At 41.1% G+C, this 20000-nt stretch overlaps 1 protein-coding gene across 3 annotated transcripts in view; it reads left to right on the plus strand.

The window, feature by feature from the left end:
• MGMT (O-6-methylguanine-DNA methyltransferase) overlaps positions 1-20000 on the plus strand; it is a 164901-nt gene that overhangs the window by 117300 nt on the left and 27601 nt on the right. For all 3 annotated transcript variants that reach the window (XR_014618610.1, XM_084290114.1, XM_084290115.1), the window contains one exon: positions 13274-13431. Coding sequence is in view for 2 of the 3 variants with exons in the window: in XM_084290114.1 (XP_084146240.1) it covers positions 13274-13431 (158 nt within the window). In the remaining variant the exon portion in view is untranslated. The remainder of the gene's footprint in view (positions 1-13273; positions 13432-20000) is intronic.

Below are 20000 nucleotides of genomic sequence, written 5' to 3' on the forward strand. Positions count from 1 at the left end.
AGGCAATGAAAGACACAAGGGTTAGGACTAAAATGCAAGTCTGAGGTTTGATCTTGTAACTGGATGTGCATTGCTTGTTGCAAATTATGCCCACAGTGGGAGTATGGTGCGCCATTTACATTCCATGGTCAGGGGTGCCAAAGCTCCTCAGTCTGTTTGGGAGCTCTGCTTCAGAGAAGAGCGAGCTTCCCAAGGTCAGGGCAGGGCTCCTGAAGACACACAGCTTTAGCCCTCACTTAAATCCCGTCGTGCCTGTGCCAGACTGGCCCAGGAGCAATGGTTACAGCTGAGCAGGTTGTGCTTCAATGGGGACTTGTGTCCGGGATGGAGAACGCTACCTGGTCACCTGGGGACAGAAACCTGCCTTGTTCAGCATCTTCCTGCAGGCTGTGCTTTGTGCCGTGGGGCCACGTGCTGCCTGATGGGCAATAATGAGCATCGGTGCTTGGCAGATCTTACACGTGGGGATGTTCTCAGTTCGGTGTGCTGGGCATCGTGAAAACACTAGTTCCCTCTGAAAGGCAACTGGGGCTGAGCTCGACAAGATTAGCGTAGGCTGAAGACTAATACAGCAGCACGAACTCTAAAATTTGAGTTCAGAGTGCATAAATCCTGCAAACAGTCCTTAAATCCCGGTTAAGGTAAATTGCTACGTTTATCTTTGCTCATTCCCATGTAGAGACTTGTTTAAGCACAGCACTTGGATAGTCAGGGCTGTTTTTGCAGGGACTTCTTGATTTGTTTGTGCGTAAGTATCCCGTGCTATGTGGATATAGGTGTTTGCCAAACTAATTTTTAAAATAGACTGATTCAGAGCACTTTTTCTGCCTGGCTGTCGCCAGATGCAGACACGGCTGCCCCGCGAGAGCTGTCAGGAGGCGCAGGAGTAGCGCGGTGGGAGGACGCAGGCTGCCTTTCCGCACTAACAGCAGCCAGGAAGGGGCTGCTCTGTCTGCAGGGTAGCAGGGCACAATGTCTGGAGACATGGGAAGGGTGAGGATGCCCAAAACCCATGGCCAGACCTGCAGAGCTGGGCAGAGCCCGGCCGTGGGGAGGATGGAGAGGCCGTGCAGGCAGGAAGAGCCGAGCGGTGCCATCCTTCAGCTCCAGGCTATGGCTTTCCAAGCCAGTGACGGTATTTCTGATTCAAATAATTAAAGTTTTATTCAGTTTGTTTATTGCAGTATTAGTAATCTGGAAAAGAGGTTTGCAATAATAATGTTCGTGTTTTTTCCTACTGTTAAAGCTTTTATTATGCTGCCCTTGCCAGAAAGCACATCGTAAGAGCTTGGATTCAAAATTAAATATGACCTCAGTGTTTTAAAACACAATTACAATAACTATCCATTTAGTATTTTTTTCTTTTAGTTTCGACATATGGTCAATATACTTATGTCAGTTTTTAAAGGCATTATTTTATGCTATGCTAACTATTGAACGTGTTCCAGCTGCTGTAGTAAATAGCGACGAAAAGAGCTCTTGAAGAAGTTCATTGCACGAACCGCTCCTTGGGTGAAATTGCCATGGTGCCCTGTGTCACGTGCTGCCTGTAGGTAAAGAAAAAAACCCCACCTTGCTTGATAAGAGAAACTTATATTATTTATATGGAACAGAACAAACCAATTTACAAGAAAGGCACTTAAGTGGGAAGCTTATTTATTAATGAGCGTAGTACACAAGCTAATGGGGTTGTAATGCAGATTCACCTAAAGCTCGGAGGACGGCAGTCTCCAGGCACTGTTCACCACTTCAAAAGGAGAGAAAGCATACTTCAGGAATATTTCTGCACAACTCCAGACACAGTTATGTAAATTACACTTTTGTTTGTCTCATCTTGGCCAGAAGGATCTTTGGTGGTCGTCTTCATTTCTCCTACCATGGGTCATTTCACAGCAGGAACCTCCCAGCTGCCAGGGCTGCAATATTCAGCTGGGTTTGGGTCCTGCTTCGTGCTCCATGTGTCCTGCACAGGTCCCCAGCCCCTGCTCCCCGAGGGCTCTGCACCCACAGGAGGTGGGCATACACCAAACCTTAAAGCATGAAAATGAAGGACCATACTCCTTTTATTATTGTGTTTGTTTATTTTCCTGCTGTTATAAGGTTGTATTTCTATGCCAGTTCTGGTTTTGAGGCATCATTGGTAAGCAGCAAAACAAATTCTTCATCGGGTAATGACCTTTTAGGAACGGTTCTGCCAATGCCAGTGAGACAAAATCCCAAAGCCCTGTAAAAAGCCTTTGGAGAAAGACATAGAGTGTATTTATTAACTGTGCAGTCTTAACTGCCGTGAATTAGCTGTATTGTCTAAGCGTCCTGTCCTACGGTGACATCAAACTTGGCTGCTGAGTGCCTGTTAGGAACCCAGATTTCCATAAGTTTCATGGTTGTTTAGTCTGATGCTGAGCTGCAGTAAGTGGCAATGTTTCTGTGGTTTTGGTGTATGAATACCTGGCTTTAATAAATAACCAAATGCCATTGCTTTGCACTGGTGTTGGAAGCCTCACAGTAACACGGGAGGCCCAGGCTAGCCTCAGGGACCTGTCTGATCCCTGTCCTGCCACGCTTCCACCCTTACAGCTGCCTCTGTGTGAAGAGCATCTGAAGGGCCTCAGTGACATGGCAAAACTATTTTCATAGTTATTTTGTTTTATTTTTTTTTTGCAGCAGCACACGGGCAGCGCATCTGATGGGATCCCGCACACCGGGCATAAGATGAGCCTGTGTTTAGTCCTAACAGGAGATGCTCAGAGGGCAAAGACTGTGACCCACTCTGGGAAGTTAGTTTGAAAAATGGCTTTATGAGCTGAATTCTTAAGAGTTTCCTGATTTATCTGTATCTTAATTCATTTTAATAGGCTGGAGTATCTGCAGGTGCTGTTGATTATAATTCGTGGTGCTCACTTTCATCTTGAATTCGTGCATTAGCACATGTCAAGGTGGACATCTAGAGTCTGCCTTGAGTTCCCTTCCATCAATTTCCCCGTGTGCCATTGGAGATCACAGACCTTGCTCTTGCAGCAGCATTATAAGGATTGTCATGTGTATTTTAACTGCCTTCGTTTTGTTAAGGGTAGTGTGGTGGTGGTTTTTTTTTTGGTGTTTTTTTTTTTTTTTTTTTGGTGTTTTTTTTTTTTTTAATCCATGCATAACAGGGATTGTATCTGTCTTAGATAAGTAGAAAAATAAAAAATTTACTTCAGATACCATCTGGCAGCTGCACAAAGCAGGCAGAAAGTGGGGAAAGCAGTGGTGAATATCCTGGACCAGAGGAGCCAAGTGGGGAAACGAAGGAAGTCTGGTGTGTGGTGTAAGGGTCCCCGGCAGCCAGCCCTAACACAGTTAATTGCCTGTGATAAAACCGACCTCAGAAGTCTGATGGGAGAATTCTTTTATACGGGAAAAAATGTTTTGTAACAATTTCTTGTAAGTGCTAAAATTAACTGACTTTCTTTTAACCTAATTATAGATAGAACTGATGGTATCACCTATGCTTAATGTTGCCTAACATCCTGGGTGAGAGTGTGCTGCTGCTTATAACTTTGCAGAATATTTGCTTTTTGCTTTAAAGCATTTCATATGAAATGTCTGCTTAAACGTTGCTGGTGGAGGGTCTTTTGGGCATGTGATTGATTTCCCCCATTCTCAATTCGGTGCAGGTTGATCCTTTCCAGTAAGAAGATACACAGAAATTGTGTGTGGTTTTTTTTTTTTCTTTCTTTCTTTTTTTTTTTTTTTTTTTTGACAAATCTTTTAGTTGTTCTGCTGCCAAACCCACTGATTTGAAACAGAAAATACTTATGAAGAGGCTACTCTGATACTAGGAACATTTTTGTTCTCCAATATGGTCAAGCTGTTGGGCCTTTGGAAGGTATTCATTTGTTAAAAGCTTAGTCTTTTGCTGATGCTGTACTTTTAGAAAGGATGACCAGAGCAGTGTTTTCTCCTGCAGTTGCTGTTTTTCTGGCCACCCTGGGCCAGCCCTGGGTATGTTATGCCACCAGTTTGATTCCCTTTCTGTTTTATTCCGAAAGTCCAGGTTTCCATCCATTTATTTTGCATTATGTCTTGGAGACAAACTTGTAAGGAATAAAACCAGCCCCATGAAGGGGAATTGGTCTCCTGAAGAAGGTGAGTTGAGGGTGATAGGCAGGAGGTGGGGTGGTCACCAGTGTAGAAAAAGGGCAGAGAATTGAAACTGGACAGTAAGGAGAGGGTAGGATGCTGGCATTGAGTAGGCAATGAATCAGGGCTTTGGGCATTGAAACACAGGGCAGAAAATTGAGATGGGTGAAGAACCGTAACTTTCCAGTGGTTGTCTTCGCACTCTTCCATTGTTTTGATATAGATCTTTGTCCATAATGAGATACACTTCTTTGGAAACACAATAAATATGTTCAGGAAAAATAAGCCAAGACCACACGTAGTATTGTTTTCCTTGAACCTGTTTCTTGTGTTCCTAGAGAAGTCTGCCTCTCACTGATTGTTTTGTTTCCTCCATGGTCTCACAATGCTGTATCCCAGGGCAAGATCTTGTTTGAAATCTGTGTCTCTCTATATAGGATTCCAATCAAAACTTTAATGGTACAGGGCAGCGAGTAGCGTTTAATGACCTTCAGTGCTATCACTTGAGTCTTTTGGGCATTGACATTGATTTTCCTTATCTTGGCATGTGAAGACAGGAGTCTCACTCCCTTCTTTAAAGTGTTTGCTGGTACACACTAGTAGCACAGAATAAGCAGGCAGCATCCTTCCAGGCACAACAGCTGGCCACGACGATGGGCTGCACACACTACTTTCATAGACAACCTCCATACGGTACCCAAACTTCATTACTTGCAAAAGTCAGAAAAAAAGATTAGGCCACTTGGATTTCTGTGTATTTTACTTGAGAGGTAATCAGTATATTTGAAATTTATATATGACCTGCAGCTTTGTGTGCAGGTTCTTCTTTTTCAGGTTAAATGATACCCATAAGAATTTTAATCCTTAATAATAACTAAAAATAGAATGGAGAAAATATTGCAAAGGTTGTATGAAAAATAATGTCTTACTAAGTTCTGAGATCTTATGCCTTTCCATAACTGCATCAATTTCTTCTTAACAGGTCTTAAAAAGAACCATAGTAGGGACAGTTCAACAAGAATTGTGGTTTTTTTGTCTCTCTCCATTACAGCTCTCATCCTTTTTTTAATCTGTTACTACTGTCATACAGACACTTCATTTATAAGAAGCTAAATTAAACTATGTAAGAATGAGCTTCCCCGTGAATTTCAAGCTTAAAAAGCTGCTTTGTTCATTGATTCAGTTGTGGGGAAAAATGCAACACAGGCATACGGCTATTTGAACTCTTTATTTGCCACATTTACAATATTAATAACACTGTTTCTAGAAGTTGTCACATCAAGTAAAAGATCTTCATTCCAGACTGTCTTTTGGGGCCAAATTGAGACTGGATGCATGCATTTAATAAATTGTAGTCTCAAGTAGTCATTTTTGTAAATAATTAGCTTCAGTGAAAGAATAAGTTAGCATATTGTATGCATCTAATGTTGCAAATGTACATACAGCAAACTTTCCTATTAATCAACAGTCAAGCACTGTAAGTTGGGTCTCATACATAATGAATTGTTCTTAAACCTCTTGGGTTTCATTGATAGAAAAATAAGAGAAAACACGAGTGTAGTAAGCTTTTGAATAAAATTTAACGAGATTGCTCTGCATCCTGTAATTGTTTTGGAGTCATTAGAGACCAGATAATTCATCCGCAGTTTTGGGGTGGCTTTAGCCTTCATCTATCAAAGAAAGACTATTTAAATGACATTTAGGTGTTGATAAAATACATTTTTATTTGTTTCCACAATGAAGGCTTCATTGAAAACATCAGTTAAATCTATGTAAAGAATAATGCTGCATGACTGAGTCTCATTTTAATGTTAATTTTTGAGTTCTAATTATTACTGATTCTTCCATTTGAAAAGTAACACACCAGCTATTTCACTAAAAAAAAAAATGATTTGGTAAGACAGCCATTTGAATGCTACTACAGAGATGTAGAGGTATAAGGAAGATAGTAGGATAGCCTTTGCTTTTCAGGCATTGCAATTGTTTATATATGCCTGGTTTCTTTTGACTTCGTATGCATGAATGTGTAGAGTTGTCTTTAATCAGATGTGAAATACATTAAGAAAATACATTAAAAAAAAAACATAAACAACATAAACTTTTAACTTAGTCTTGCCTTTTCTATGTATTTACTCACAGAAGAGCTACTGTTCAGATGCTAGAGAATCAGCAGTGTGATTTAGGGACTCATCAAAATTAACTATACTAATGACCCTAAGCTGTGGAGATGCTTGATCCCCCTGATGTGCCCCATCTGATTAGTGCCTAGGACAAAGTTTAACCATGGCAGCTCACTGCCAGGAGGCATCCTGCATGGATTGTAGCTTTGGTTGGTACTTGGGGCTGTCTGAGGGGCAATATCCAGAGCCTGAGGGGCAATATCCAGAGCAAGAGGCACGAGGGAGAAGGGTCTGTGTTCAAGCACACGGGCTTGTGTGGTCTTTGGGCTGCAGTGTGGCACCTTCCAGGGGGGAAAATGACCCAAGGAGCCCTCTTTCTCACTGTTCTCAGGTCACTTAGAGACTCTCTGGTCCTGTCAGATGCTCCGTGGACTGTTTTGTTTCTCACACGACTCATAGAGAGGTTATGGCTCCATCAGAAATTCTTCCCCGAGGTGATGACAGGACTCTACTGTAATTGGGCAATGTTCCCAAAAATGTTTTCCTCTCCACCCATGGGCAGATTCCTTCTGTAAGATCATCTCCATACGCCTGATGTCAAAAAGCTTTCTTTTTCCCCCCCACCCCCCTAGCAGGAGGGTAAAAGCCATTCCGAAGTCCACCCACACTCGCCGTGGCGTTTGACGCTAAGTAGGTCTGCAGTCTCCACGAGAGCCATGTCTAAATTGCTGTCAGATCGCATCACGCGCTCTCGCCGCCGAGCAGGGCTGCCGGGTCATGTCAGAGCCCATTCGTTATAGTTCCAGCCTGCTACAGCAACGGGCCTCTGGTCTTTCTCTCTTAACAAGAAGATTAGCATGACAGCCGCATGGAGCTCCTTACGTGCACTCACAAAACACTTGTTTCGGTTGGGCTTCAATTACCATCGGGACCTCGGCGGCCGAGCTTTGGTCACCCTGACGTCGAACACCTTTGGGTCCAGCAGTCTTGGTCTTGCTGATGTGAAAGTCTGTGTTTTGGGAAGGTTTCTATAATCATTTCCCCTTTTGTGGTTGTATTTTTGGGGGAATTTTGGGGAAAGGAAAATGATTGCTGATGATTGCTTTCACAGCATTCAGATCGTTTCAAGAGCCAAATCATTCTGAATTAGGAACAATACATTTATATTTTACTATACAGTTTTCTGTTAATGAACAAAATCTCCTATGGATGTGTCTCAGTGTCCAAATATCATTATTTTTCACTTACCTGAATGTAACAGGATATTGCAAATCCTGTGATTTTCAGTGCCATGTGTACCACAGTGTCAAAACACAATTCAGTTTGTAACAGCCTGGCAAAAAAACAAATTTCTGTGATAGGACATTGGATAGTTGCATATAGAAACAGACGTTCCATATCTTTTTTCTTTTTTTCTTTTTTCTTTTTTTATTTATATTTTTATTTGTCTTTTAGGTTTTTATCCCTGCTGTTATCTGAGTGGAAGTGTTGTAGTTAAAGTAATATAATAATGCAATTATCTGAGTTTACCCATATGAGCCAGTGGCCCTTTGGTGATTGAAGTTTAGTTTCATAGGGAGTTGCAGTTTTTGTGTTAGTTGGGAGGCTTTTTTGTTCTGTATTTTAACTGAATTGAAATAGAGGGCAATCTTCATTAGTTCAGCATTTGTAGCCATTCATAAACTTCTTCTTAGGCAAGCCACTGGAGGGTGAGGTAAGTATCAGTGGATTAGATGTTCAGGTGTGTGTAGCTACAGACAGTAGAAGCTAGCAGTGTATATTATGTTCAACCAATCAATTATATTTAATAGAAACATAACTTTAATATAAATATACAAATAAATATATAAATATGTTGTGGGTGTTGATATGACATTGTCATAATGTTTTCCTCCCTTTGCCCTGAGGAAACTGCCAGCAGAGCCATATATTCTCTTTATTTTAAATCATATAACTCAAGGTCCATCATGTAATGTTTCAGTTAAGTTTTATAAGTGATGGACAGGGGCAAAAAGGAGCTCAGAAATAAAATAAATAATTTAAATCCTACTAGTTTAGAAGATGGGTACCCACTGAGGCTTTTCATCGTGAAACACAGCATTTCTCTGGTTTTCATAATGGTTAAGATATTTAGAATGATACTGAAGCCAATTTGCTGCTTACATGTTTATTTTGGAAGCGTGCTAGAAACTTCCAGTTCTTGGCAAATGGTTTGGAAGGATCCTGTTAAACTGAAACAGGTGGCGTTTCTGACTTTCTCCTCCTTTGCTCAAACCATATTTTCCTTTATTTCATCACATGCAAATTTATAAGAAGTCATGGAGGAGACACGGCTGGGATAGGAACCTCAGGAGGACACCTCTCAGCTGCATGGAAGCGAGAGCCTGGTGACTTCCCTAGGTGGGGAGGTCAGGCTTAAAAAGAGCTGAAACTGAAATAAATACATGGGATTTCAGTAAGAGTGATGTGGAATAGCTATTGCACATGTAAACTGGAGCAGTAAGTCTGCACCCAGGCTGTGGTGGGTTCCCATGCTGGGACAGACCTTATGTTGCTCTTGGACTTTGTCACCACCACGAGCTGAACGCATGGGCTGGAGGTCTGCAGCAGCAGCAGTTGCTCCTGACCTTGAAAGAATCTTCTCTTGGGAGAGATCCAAAACTTTAGGAAAAAAAAATATATTTTTAGTCTGCTTTTTATAGCTTGAAAAACTCATGTTATTTCTATTCGAAGACTATGTAGTTTTAGTTAGGCATCACATAGTAAAGCCATGTAGAAGAGTCAGTCATTTGCAGCTGAGTAGCCATTTAACATCAACAGAAAAATGTTTGGTTTTTTTTTTGTTTATTTGTTTTGCTTGTTTGTTTGTTTCTTTCTTTAAAAAAGGGCATCTAACTTACTGAACACACATCATCCTCACTAATGCAAACAAACTTTCAGTTTAATAAGCCAAAGCTATTACTTAATGACCAGGTAAAAATACAAAAAGAAACGCCACTTGGAATTTTTCGAGAAGCCGGACAGCAGCTAATACCATTCAGTAATGAAAGCAATTGCAGTGAAAGAATCCAGTGAAAGTGTGAGTGATTTAAATAACACTACTGCATTTAAATAAATGCTTCTCATTATTCTAGCCACATTGCAAAAAAAAAAAAAAAAAAAAAGGTGCCGGTGCTTTTTAAGAAAAAGTAATGCAACTCTCCAAGGCAGAAATAAAGGAATTGGATTTCTTATAGCTTCTTCCCCCCCCCCCCCCCCCCCCCCCCTTTTTTTCATTTTTACGTGAACATGCTTGGTTTATTTTCCTATATAAAAAAAATATATATACATATACATATATTGTTGAACCACAGATTTGAGACTTAAGCTTTCTGCAGGTAGGTCGGTGAGTCCCTTCCTGTGCCCTTCTCCAAGACAAGGAGCATGGAGAAAAGAGGGAGCCCTTTTCTTGTTCATTGCTAAAGATGAGGCACAATTAGTTAAGGTAAGAAGGTCATTTGCCTCTAACATTACACAAACTTTTTCCTGTCCATCTTCATGTTTGACATGATGAAAGACTAATGTTTGGAATGGGCATTCAACCTTCCCAGGAAGCCTAACACTGAAAGAGGAATTTCACACGAGGGGGAAAAATTTCCCGTAACGTAATTCATCTGCTCTCCTTTTCTTCTTATGAATGTTTTGAGACTACTTCTGCCGTGCTTTTTGAAATAGACGTATGGTTTAGTCAGACCAAAGTGTGGCTTTGAAGCCTCAGAAAAGCCTTTTAAAGGCAGCTGGTGTTTTAAGTTGAATTTTTAATAACGAGGTAGTTTGTAGAAGGAATACTGCTATGCAACTTTGGAAAGAGAATGGGGAGGAGAAAAGGGAGGGGGAGGAGGGCCAGTAGAAGATGCCTATGCATTAGTTATGTTCTTTCTTTTTCTTTATTAATGTCATCAAATTCCCGGGAATAGTTGTTAGCATTTCTAGCCAAGCAAAGTTAAGGTGAAGATTTTTTTTTTATCTTTCTGCCAGTGTGAACCTTTCAGCATGTATGTTGGTGAATCGACTTTGTATTCTACAGCAGAAGAGATCAATGCGTTCTTAGAAAGTGCCACCTCTTCTTGCAGAGCTTTGCTTTTCCTGACAGTGGTAGAAAGTGGAGATTGGAGATGTGAAAAGACGTGAAGTGATGGGAGAACCTCCCAGAAAAATATCTGGAGATGTTCAGCAGCGATAAGGGGCTCTCCTTATAAATGGTAATTACAATTAAGCCTTACATCCAAACCTTTGTGCCAGGGAAGACCTGGTGGAAGGGAGAAGTATATGTGATGGTGGTGAAAACATATCCTTGTGTTGGGGTGGATGTGCTGTGGCATACGGCAGGCTCTTGTAGCACCCCCAGCCACACAAATAGGCAAAGCAGCTGCTGTAATTCCTGTCTTTTCAAAGAGAGGGGCTTGTGGTGGGCCTTGACGCTGCTCCTGACTGTTAGATAAGGAGTTAAAGGCCTGAAGGTTGCCTTGTGGCTTTAGGCAAAGCCCCGGGAAGCCCACAGCATCAATTTCAGAAGCACTGCACCTCGCCGACCTGGGGGTGCTGCCCCCCACCCAGGGCAGACCGGCGGTGCTGGGTGCAGGCCTCAGGCCGCGGTGGTGGGAGGCCACTCGGGGGCTGCCTGCTCACCGAGCAGCGAGGAGATGTATTCTTTTGGTTTTATTATGATATTATAGCCCAAATCACTTCCAGACTCCCAAGTATGTGAAGCAAGATGATGTGAAAACCATAAGGTTACTGTAGTTTTGAGTGCTTTCTATGCTCTTCTGGATAAATGGAGCAGAAAAGTCTCCCAACTTGTCTTGGAGATTTCAAAGGCATTATTATATTCTGTAGTTATGATATTGTCATAGCTCTAACAATCCACAGTAAAACTGAGCCCTATTCTGCTGAGTGTTGTACATGTGCAGAATAACTGATTATCCTTGGTGTCGAGAGCTTGGGTTTGAGGTCTGTGTCACACAGATATTCATGTGAAAATGTTTATGCACAGATTCTCAGACTTCTTTTTCTTTTTTTTTAGCAAAGAAATTATTGCATTGCAAAATAACATAAAGTAGAGATCAGTTTCATAAACTGATGCTACTTTCCCCTCCCCCTCCACTAAAAAAAAATACAAAATAAAAAAAGTGAGTAGTTTGGTAAGTAAATGGAAAGAGAAATGGGATTGCGTTTAATTTCTAGCAGACTGGATCCAAAGCTGATTCTGCAGTTTTGCTTTTCTTCCACTCCAAGTCATCAACTCGTCATATTCTTGTGCTGCTGAAGAATTTTAATTGTCCACCTCTGTGTCCCTCTTCTTCTATGCCACTTTCTAATCAGTAATTATGTGGCCTTCCATGGTTAACAATTAATCAGAAAAATGAGTTGGGGCTGGGAGAAATTGCAGGGGCGTTTGATCATGCACCAGACAAGTGAGGGTTTTGCTTCTGAGAGAAACCCTGAAACAGCTTCCGACTGCACATCATTTATCCTATCCAGAGGCAGGGCGGGTTGGTGTCTGATTACACGGGTGTCCTGTTGTGTTCAGCTTCGTGAGCTTTTGTGGATCAAGCATTTGAAGGTGTTAGGTCTTTTTGCAAAGGTGCCTTGTGGCAAAAGCAGACCCGGTGTCTTTCATGCCATTAGTGGTACAAGATGCATTTAATTTTCTTAGGCTTTCTGCTAGGAGGTAACTAACAAAATATTTTCTCTCACTTGCAGCACACTCGAGCATGCTGGGGAATTTGTTTTGGTTTGATTTTTCCCCATAACTGTACGGCAGAAATACTCTGCTTTTCTTCTGTTTCAGGATCTCATGTATTTTGATATTTCCACAATTTTCTCTACTTTCTACTCCCTTGTGACAATCCAGCCTATAGCCAGAAGACTATTCTGTTGGGTTTTACCAGCATACTGTTGAGAAACAGTTCTGGGGTCTGGCTATATTTCCAGATGGGGAAAAAAAATAAAAATAAAATGCAATAAGCAGGAAATCAGAAAGGATGGTGTATCGGTGGTATTTAAGATTCAGGGTACTAGAAGATTACTGGCAGGGGTTGCTGTTTTGGCAGTCACTTTTGATGTTGTCTCATTGCTCTTCCCATGGTTTCTCTTGGGTTCATTGCCAATGGGCTGTGTTTGCTTATGGGTTTGCTAAATCTGGTCTCTGCACCCACCACACCATGGTCTTGTAAAGCACCAGCAGAGCGCCACGATCTCTTCACTGACGCTGTTTTGCCTAACCAAGGGCATATGGCATATGGGGAAACATGTCTGAATATTTGCAAATCTGGTGTTCACATTTCCAGTGCTCTCACACAGGCATTGCTCTTCCAGAAAAAAAAGAAGAAAAAAAAATAGCAAGAGAGAAAGGACATTTTTGTTTGCGGGTGCTTTCTGTTCGTTTGCTTTGCTCTTCAGTATCCTGAAAGCATGAGCTGCCATTGAAAATCAAATGAGTTCTCAATTGCTTCCTTCCAATTCAATAAGTGGAGGAAAGCAGAAACCTGCCAACGTCGCTGGAAGGAAACGCGGAAGAGGAAAGCGCTGGCTCTGCAGAAATCTGTTTCCTTTTCTTCTTTCCCTGGGGAAGGTCCCTGGGGAGACAGGACTGTGCCCATAGGGGATGTGGTGGAGGAGCCTCACTTCCAGGGAGGCATGAGGATGTGGCCTCTACCAGCCCCTTGGACTTGGGTGGTTTCATCTCCTTGCTCCCCAGTGTTTCCCACTTACGTCTGGTGTTTCCTTCTCACCGATCCTTTATTTTTTTTTTAAGCAGGTGTAAGCAGCCATGTGTCATTGTTGCATTTCAGGAGGTGATGAGGATGAATTTTTGTTACTGCTGTTATGACTCTCATCACTTTAGTCAGAGCAGAAAAAAGACTTTCAGTCTGTGACTCACGATCGAGTGCTTCTGAGATGATTCATTCTTCTGCTAATGCAGGGAGTATGAATATTCATTTTTATAACTTTTATAATTAATAATTTTACAATTCTCCCTCTGTCCGCAGGGCAGAGGCGTCGGCAGGCTGCGAGGTGTGCGAAGGCGCGGAGGGGATGACGGAGCCGCTGAAGCAGTGCACGGCCTGGCTGCGTGCCTACTTCTGCGAGCCGGCGAGGACGGAGCAGCTGCCTGTGCCCCCCTTCCACCACCCCCTGCTCCAGCAAGGTCAGTACCACCCCAACACCATGCTTTTGGCTCCCCTTGCCCTCCTTCTTGGCCACAGCGGTGCAAACGATGCAGTTCGGCTCCTGCCACGTGCTGGCTGGGAGGTTTGAATATGAACATGTCTGAATGATGGTACATTTTTCAGTAATGTTGCTGCTCCCTTAAACTGTTGTCTTGCCAGCATCATGGGGCTGATGCTTGTGAGCAGACAGCTAGCCAGCACTACAGAAACAGACGTGGAGTTGGGTGCCACGGGGAGCTGTGCTCTTATCTTTCTGATTGGTTTTACATTTGATTCCCCAAAATATCTACAGATATTTTGATAACTGTAGACAATGGACAAGTGCTATTACAAAGTAGGTACGATGGTCATGCATTTTGATGAAAGCATGGCATGAGAAAAGTTCCTTCTTACCATTTTCCATTTAATGGACATTTTCCTGAAGACCTTGTAAAATGAGTCAATCACATGAAATGAAGTAGACCCCAGAATTAAGAAAATAATAATAATAAAAGCAGAAGTCTGATTTGCAGTGACTTCTTGGCTGTCCATGAATGTAATAATTTAACAGAGAATAAAATTTTTTATTTTCTGAGATCTATGTTTTAATTGAATTAGATGATATGTATATATTCATAATAATAGAGCACCAGAAAGGGGCTCATACCCTCTGCTACAGAAGGTAAGACAGCATTGTTCTTTATATTAAAAATATAAAATATGTGTATTTTTTCTTTGTGTGTGGTTCTAGGTGAAAGGCAATTTTTAAATATAGTTGCATAGATTTGTATTTTAAAGTATAGGGACAATACATAAGTACTCATGTAAAACAATTGCCAGTTTTACATGTGGAAAGGAACTGCTGTTTTTATAGCTACACATTCGCAAAACTCAGCTCTGTCTACTGCTAATTACTGTTTTTATCCAAATTCTTATAAATAATAGGTTTCTTCCTGCTGTTACACTTTCTTATTCTTAAATATCCGATGGCAGCTTCAACGAGCAGAACAAAACCAAAATGTGGTTGTTCTGCAGTGTTTTACAGATAGTCAGACTTTTGTTTTCAAAGGATGGGAGTTGTAAATTTTATGAACTTTGCACAGCACCTTTATTTCAGTGGTGAATTTCTATACTAATTCTTCTATATCATGAAAATTTCTCAATGCAACATCTTTCAGACTTAAATTGAAGGGTTGGTGATGACTTTTTAAAATTTTAAGTTGTGTACTACACTTCTTCCTCTGATATTTTTACAAACATTCTCATTTTTATCAACTAAAAAAATAATTATTTAGAGGTTTTTAGTGAAAGCATCCAATTAACGTATGGGAGAATAAGCACTGACAATACGATGATATATCATTTGTTGGAATTGCCAAAATTTTCACAAAGTCCCATCTTCTGGGTGACTACATTACCATCTGACTATTTTTTTATTAGCTGGGATGAAATTAAAGAGCTGAATTGTGAAAACGTTAGGATTGGGATGAACATGAATGGGCAAAGCTGGTGGCGTTATTGCCGTTGCTCATTCCATCTTTGATTAAAAAAGAGGAGTTCTGTTTCCCAGATGACTCACCAAAAGACCGCAAAACATGTAAAGTAATGCTTCTACTTTTATTAATTTTTCTAACTTGGCTACTGAATTCTTCTCAGCTGGGCTAATGAAGTCTTGTGATGGTGATGTTGCTTCTCCTCAGGGGTTCCTGCCGTCAGCAGGCCCGACCTGCTGGGGGGCTCTGGCCTTTCTCTGGGCAGCCTCCTCCCCAGGTGTGGGCACCCAGCTGGCACTGTCCCTTTTGTCGGAGGTGGCCAGGGGCTTTCTGGCAGCTTTGGGAGGTGGCCAGTGGCCACAAACCTCCCGTGGAGTTTCTCCAGCGTGATGGCAGCGGTGGCATCATGGAGGCCGCGGCTGTCCTGCCCTCGTGCTGGCAGCGGGCTGTGGTGGGTTCTGCACTGGGGAGGGCTGAAGTGTTTTTCTCGTTGTAGTATGCACAGGTCCAGGTTGTTTTAATTTAGTTTAGTTATTTGTGCTTGGTCTGAGACCAGGTGTGCGTGCTTTACAGGGGGAGGCACGTCCGTAATGGAAATGCTAACCGGGGACTAATTGACACAAGTCACATTGATGTGCTGCTGTTTGTATATATCCTCTTACATTTTCTTCTTAGTGCTACCTTCAGATAACAGATGAAAATAATATTGGAAGGAATGTGGAAATACATGTCAAAAAAAATTGAAGAAATTATTTTTAAAAGTTATTTAGTAGAAACATAGGGTAAAAACTGCATTATAATGGCTTAAATTGTATACTTCAATTTTTCTGTAAGTGAGAGTTGCAGTACTGCTAAATTAAGAATTTGGTATTTATTTACTTTTTCACATTTACATTTGAAAGTGCCTACTCATTTCTCCAGGCACTTAAAAATGCAGAATAAACACAAGTGAGAGCACGAAGATCCAAAGCAGTGAAGGCTTTTCTCTTCACACCAATTTCCTTACATGTCTCAGTTCATCAGCAGCTCTCTAACGAGTCGCCAGAACCTTTGGCCCATCTTTTCTCCCGTCCCAGTGAGTATGACCACTTACAGTACCGTTCTTTGATCCTGGCCTGTGCAAGTTCCATCATCAAGTGCTTTTGTGATAAGAGCTGATTATTGGATATTTTCTTTCTTCATTAAGAAGTCCTTAGATCAAACTGTCTTTAATTTTTTTTATTTTTTTTTCTGTGGAAGTGTCATCTGAGGACAGTAAGGGCTTTGCTTATCTTATGGCGTAGCATATCTTCAGGCCTTCAACACTTCACAACCAGGCTGAGGGACCTGCAGTTGGCCACACGAAACAAATTCAGCTGTGTGCTTTCTTTTTTTGGGCTCCTGAAGAAGCAAAGCACCAGTCATCCATCGGACACCGAGCCCCTTCCAACAATCCCTGTGCTGACTGTGAAAATGAAATAACCATGTCATTATGCGGCCATAATTTGGCTGCCAAGTGCGTGTGCATTACCATCGCACTGGCAAGCTCAGTTCTGACACTTACTGTTCCAGCCACACATCTCGTGTCCTAGATTTTCTAAAGTGCCTTTAATTCTCTAAATTACTATTAAAAGGGGGGAAAGCATCTAAAAGCACTCCAAATATGCAATTAAGCATTCCTCCTTGTAACTCATCAGCGGTAAAGTTTGACTCTGAGGTGCTGGTGCTGTAGCACAGCTTGAGGCAGGCATGAAAAGTTCAAAGCTGGTTTCTCCACACCTCCAGAAGTTGTCAGCTCACCAGCTGTCCTCTTCCAGAATACGCAGCCAATTCTTCTTTTTTTTTTTTTTTTTTTTAATGTAATTGAAAACTGGAATTTTCATTGATTTGCATCATGGGCAGTGCTCAGTGTAGAATTTCATTGAACTAGGGAAAAGTAAGTTTTTCCCACTTCTCTGCAGTGTGACTTCAAGGTGTTATACCTTAGGAAAATGACAGAACATTTATCATGGAGAGTGATTAATTGGTCTTAATGTACCATGGTCATTAGCCCCCTTTATATATGAAGAAGAAAAATTGACCTTGTTGTTGTTTTGAAGCCTATGCATGAGTTGCTTGATTTGTGTGTTCATGAAATGTTAAAGGAAATGCTAAATTGGCCAGTCATGAATTTCCTGACTTTTCTTTATTTGTGTCTTACAAACTTACGGGTTGAGACTGCAGAAAGCATTGCAGCACTAGGCGCTGCAGCAGGGAGCAGTTGTGTGTTTCCAGACCAGATGGCTTATTAGAGCAACAAGAGCAGAGGAAATTGGACACACACAAGAGTTTTCCTTTGCCCTGTGACAAGCAGCAGCCCTGGGGCCCTGCTCTTTGCGTGCCATGCCATGCCCAGCCTCTGTCATCGCTGGACAAGCTCCTTTAGCTTTGCAAAATGACACTTTTATTTCTCGAGTCCAGAGTTCTTCAGTTGTGTCCCTGTACCAGAGGTGTGGATCCAGTGTGAAGGTGTTTTGTGGTGGCCCAGCTCAGCCACCCTGCTGGGCTGCTTACCATGGCTGTGTGAGGGAGCTGCCAGAGTGCAGGTCTGCAGGCGGTGCTGCCTGTAAGCGAGGGCAGCAAAAAGCTATGAAAAAGCCAGGGGAGGAACAATTTGAGGATGGAGACCAGGGAGGTGAGCTTTGCCAACCAGCTTAGGAGCTGAAATTTTCCGTATATAATGCATGTTACTCATCCAAGAAGGGATACTGATGAAACACCTCATACATAATAGCAGCAGAGTCTTCAAAGACATCGGTAGTACCTCCATTCTCCCTTCAAGATGACTTTGCTCCGTGCCCAGGCCTGTAATCAATAATTACCCTGTGATTTCCTGGGAGCCTTCTCATTCAGAAACTCGAACCAAAGCACAGTAGACTAGCAAACCTGGTGTAGTTGCCACCACAGGACAAAGAAGCACACTGTAAAATACCGGTTACCAGCTAAAGAAACTATTTACTTTCATAATTCTGTGTCACTCTCTGTGGAAGGGGACTTTGTCCTGCAGCTAACAGGGAGACTCTTGCTCCCTTGCTGCATGCCCCCCTGTCCCTCCCGGGATCCACACGTGTCCATGGGATCTCTCCCTTCACAAAGTACCTGTAAAGAAAATCCTTCCATTAATAACATCTCGCTTGCTCTTACACCTTGCCACTAGTGGGAGCACTTTTGTTTTACTGTTATTTTTGTACATCCTAAACTATTTTAAAAAGTTGCAGCAAATTAAGATAAAAGATAAAACGCTAAGATAAAAACGTAGATATTCTTCATTCTGTCTGTAAGTCAGAAAAGACCAAAGTATTTTTTTTCCTTTTGGTGGCTGAAATGCTCAAATCACTAGTTTTCTGAAGATCGCAGGGCTGTTGATTTGATTTACTTCTGAGACATCATATTCAACATGCCCTGAATACTTATATTTTTTAAAAGTGTTTTTAAAGACTGTACTGCTTACCCTAATTGCTGTGTGAAGCATATCCTAAGAGTAAATGTTTCTCTCGTGCAATTTAGCCAAATGCTTTTTCAATACATGAAGTTTACTAAAATAAGTAAAGCATTTACAGTATTAAGATCAATACAGATCTCTCTTCCCTTGCTTTAAGTTGAAGCTAGTAAAACAATTGTAAAAATTCTTTACCTTTTTGAGATACTGCCTAGTAAAGCCAGAAAGTTTCAAACTTTGGGTGCCAGTTTATAGATAGTAGGATAGCAACTCTGTGCTCAAATTCAGCAGGATAGAAATGGCTGGGAAATATTTATTTATATAATATATTAAAATATATGTGCCTGTATTATATTATAATATATCTTATATTGTAATATATGAACATATATAAATAATAATATATAATATAGTGTATGGTATATAATATTATAACAATATATGATTATATATAACGGCTTTATATGTGTGTATATGTAGATAGATATATATGAAATAAAGGAATGAGTAAACTACTCTTCAGGAGCTCCAGAAACAGAGAGCATAGGTCTGAGGCTTCCAAGGCTTGAAGTGGAGAAACTGTGACCAAAAAAAAATGATCAGAAGAGTAGGAGGAGGACACTCAGGGGCATCAGCTACCAGAGCAGCCATAAGCATTTATGTAACAAAAAAAAATATGTAATGTGATGGTTTGGTGATTTGCAGCCTTGAGGAGAACAGGAGACAATGGGAAATAAAGGTGGTAAGAACAGGTGAGAATACAAAGGGTGAATATGACCTATGAATGATTTTACTAAGGTGAAGGTAACTTAGATCATTAATAGAAAATGTAACCATAAACATCATAAGTACATCTTAAACTTCAGCGTTTTCTGACTCCTAGAATGATGTTTGCCCAGTGTTAGCAATGCAGTAAATACTAAAGGGAATGAAATTTTCATGATTTTAATATCTTTATTAACTTGTAATTCTTAAAGGGATGGCCTGTGGATATGAGACGTATCTATAGAGACATACATATATCTGAGCCTTACATAGTTTTAATTTTCTTCAGTCCTGTGTATGTCTTGTAACTTTATTTGCCCTTTTAAACTAAATTGCACCTACTTTTAAATGACTCTTCTAGCATGATCTAATAAACATAAATCCATACGCAATATTTGAAATATGCTAGCTGGCTGGAGCTTGCTAGGATGATAGACAGTTGAAGAATATGGGGCAAATAATTACTTCTGCCTCTTATCAAACAATTGTGTTATCAAGTTCACTATTCACTCTTCTTCCCAGATATCAGATGCACATTTTTTCACTATATGAAAACAGAGTATGAGACACAGTGTCTTTTTTTTTTTTCTTTGATTTTTAAATTCCTAGATTTGTAGGAGGGAATTTTAAAAAACATATTTGCTATGGGCAAGCCAACCTAATGGCCAAAATGCTGCTTCTTTTTTAAAACTGACCAGGAGCCTCTTTGCAGTACAAATCTTTGTAGTATTTTCCATGTGCACACGGACTGCCCAGACTTGCAAGTGGTGGTAGCAAACGTACAGAATTGTGATAGGAAACCTTAGGAAGGAGTTAGAAGGCAACAGCAGGAGCCAGGTCATGAAGCTGGGTA

This window comes from Netta rufina (genome assembly GCF_964035555.1).
Source record: "Netta rufina genome assembly, chromosome: 7".
NCBI classification, from domain to species: Eukaryota; Metazoa; Chordata; class Aves; order Anseriformes; family Anatidae; genus Netta; species Netta rufina.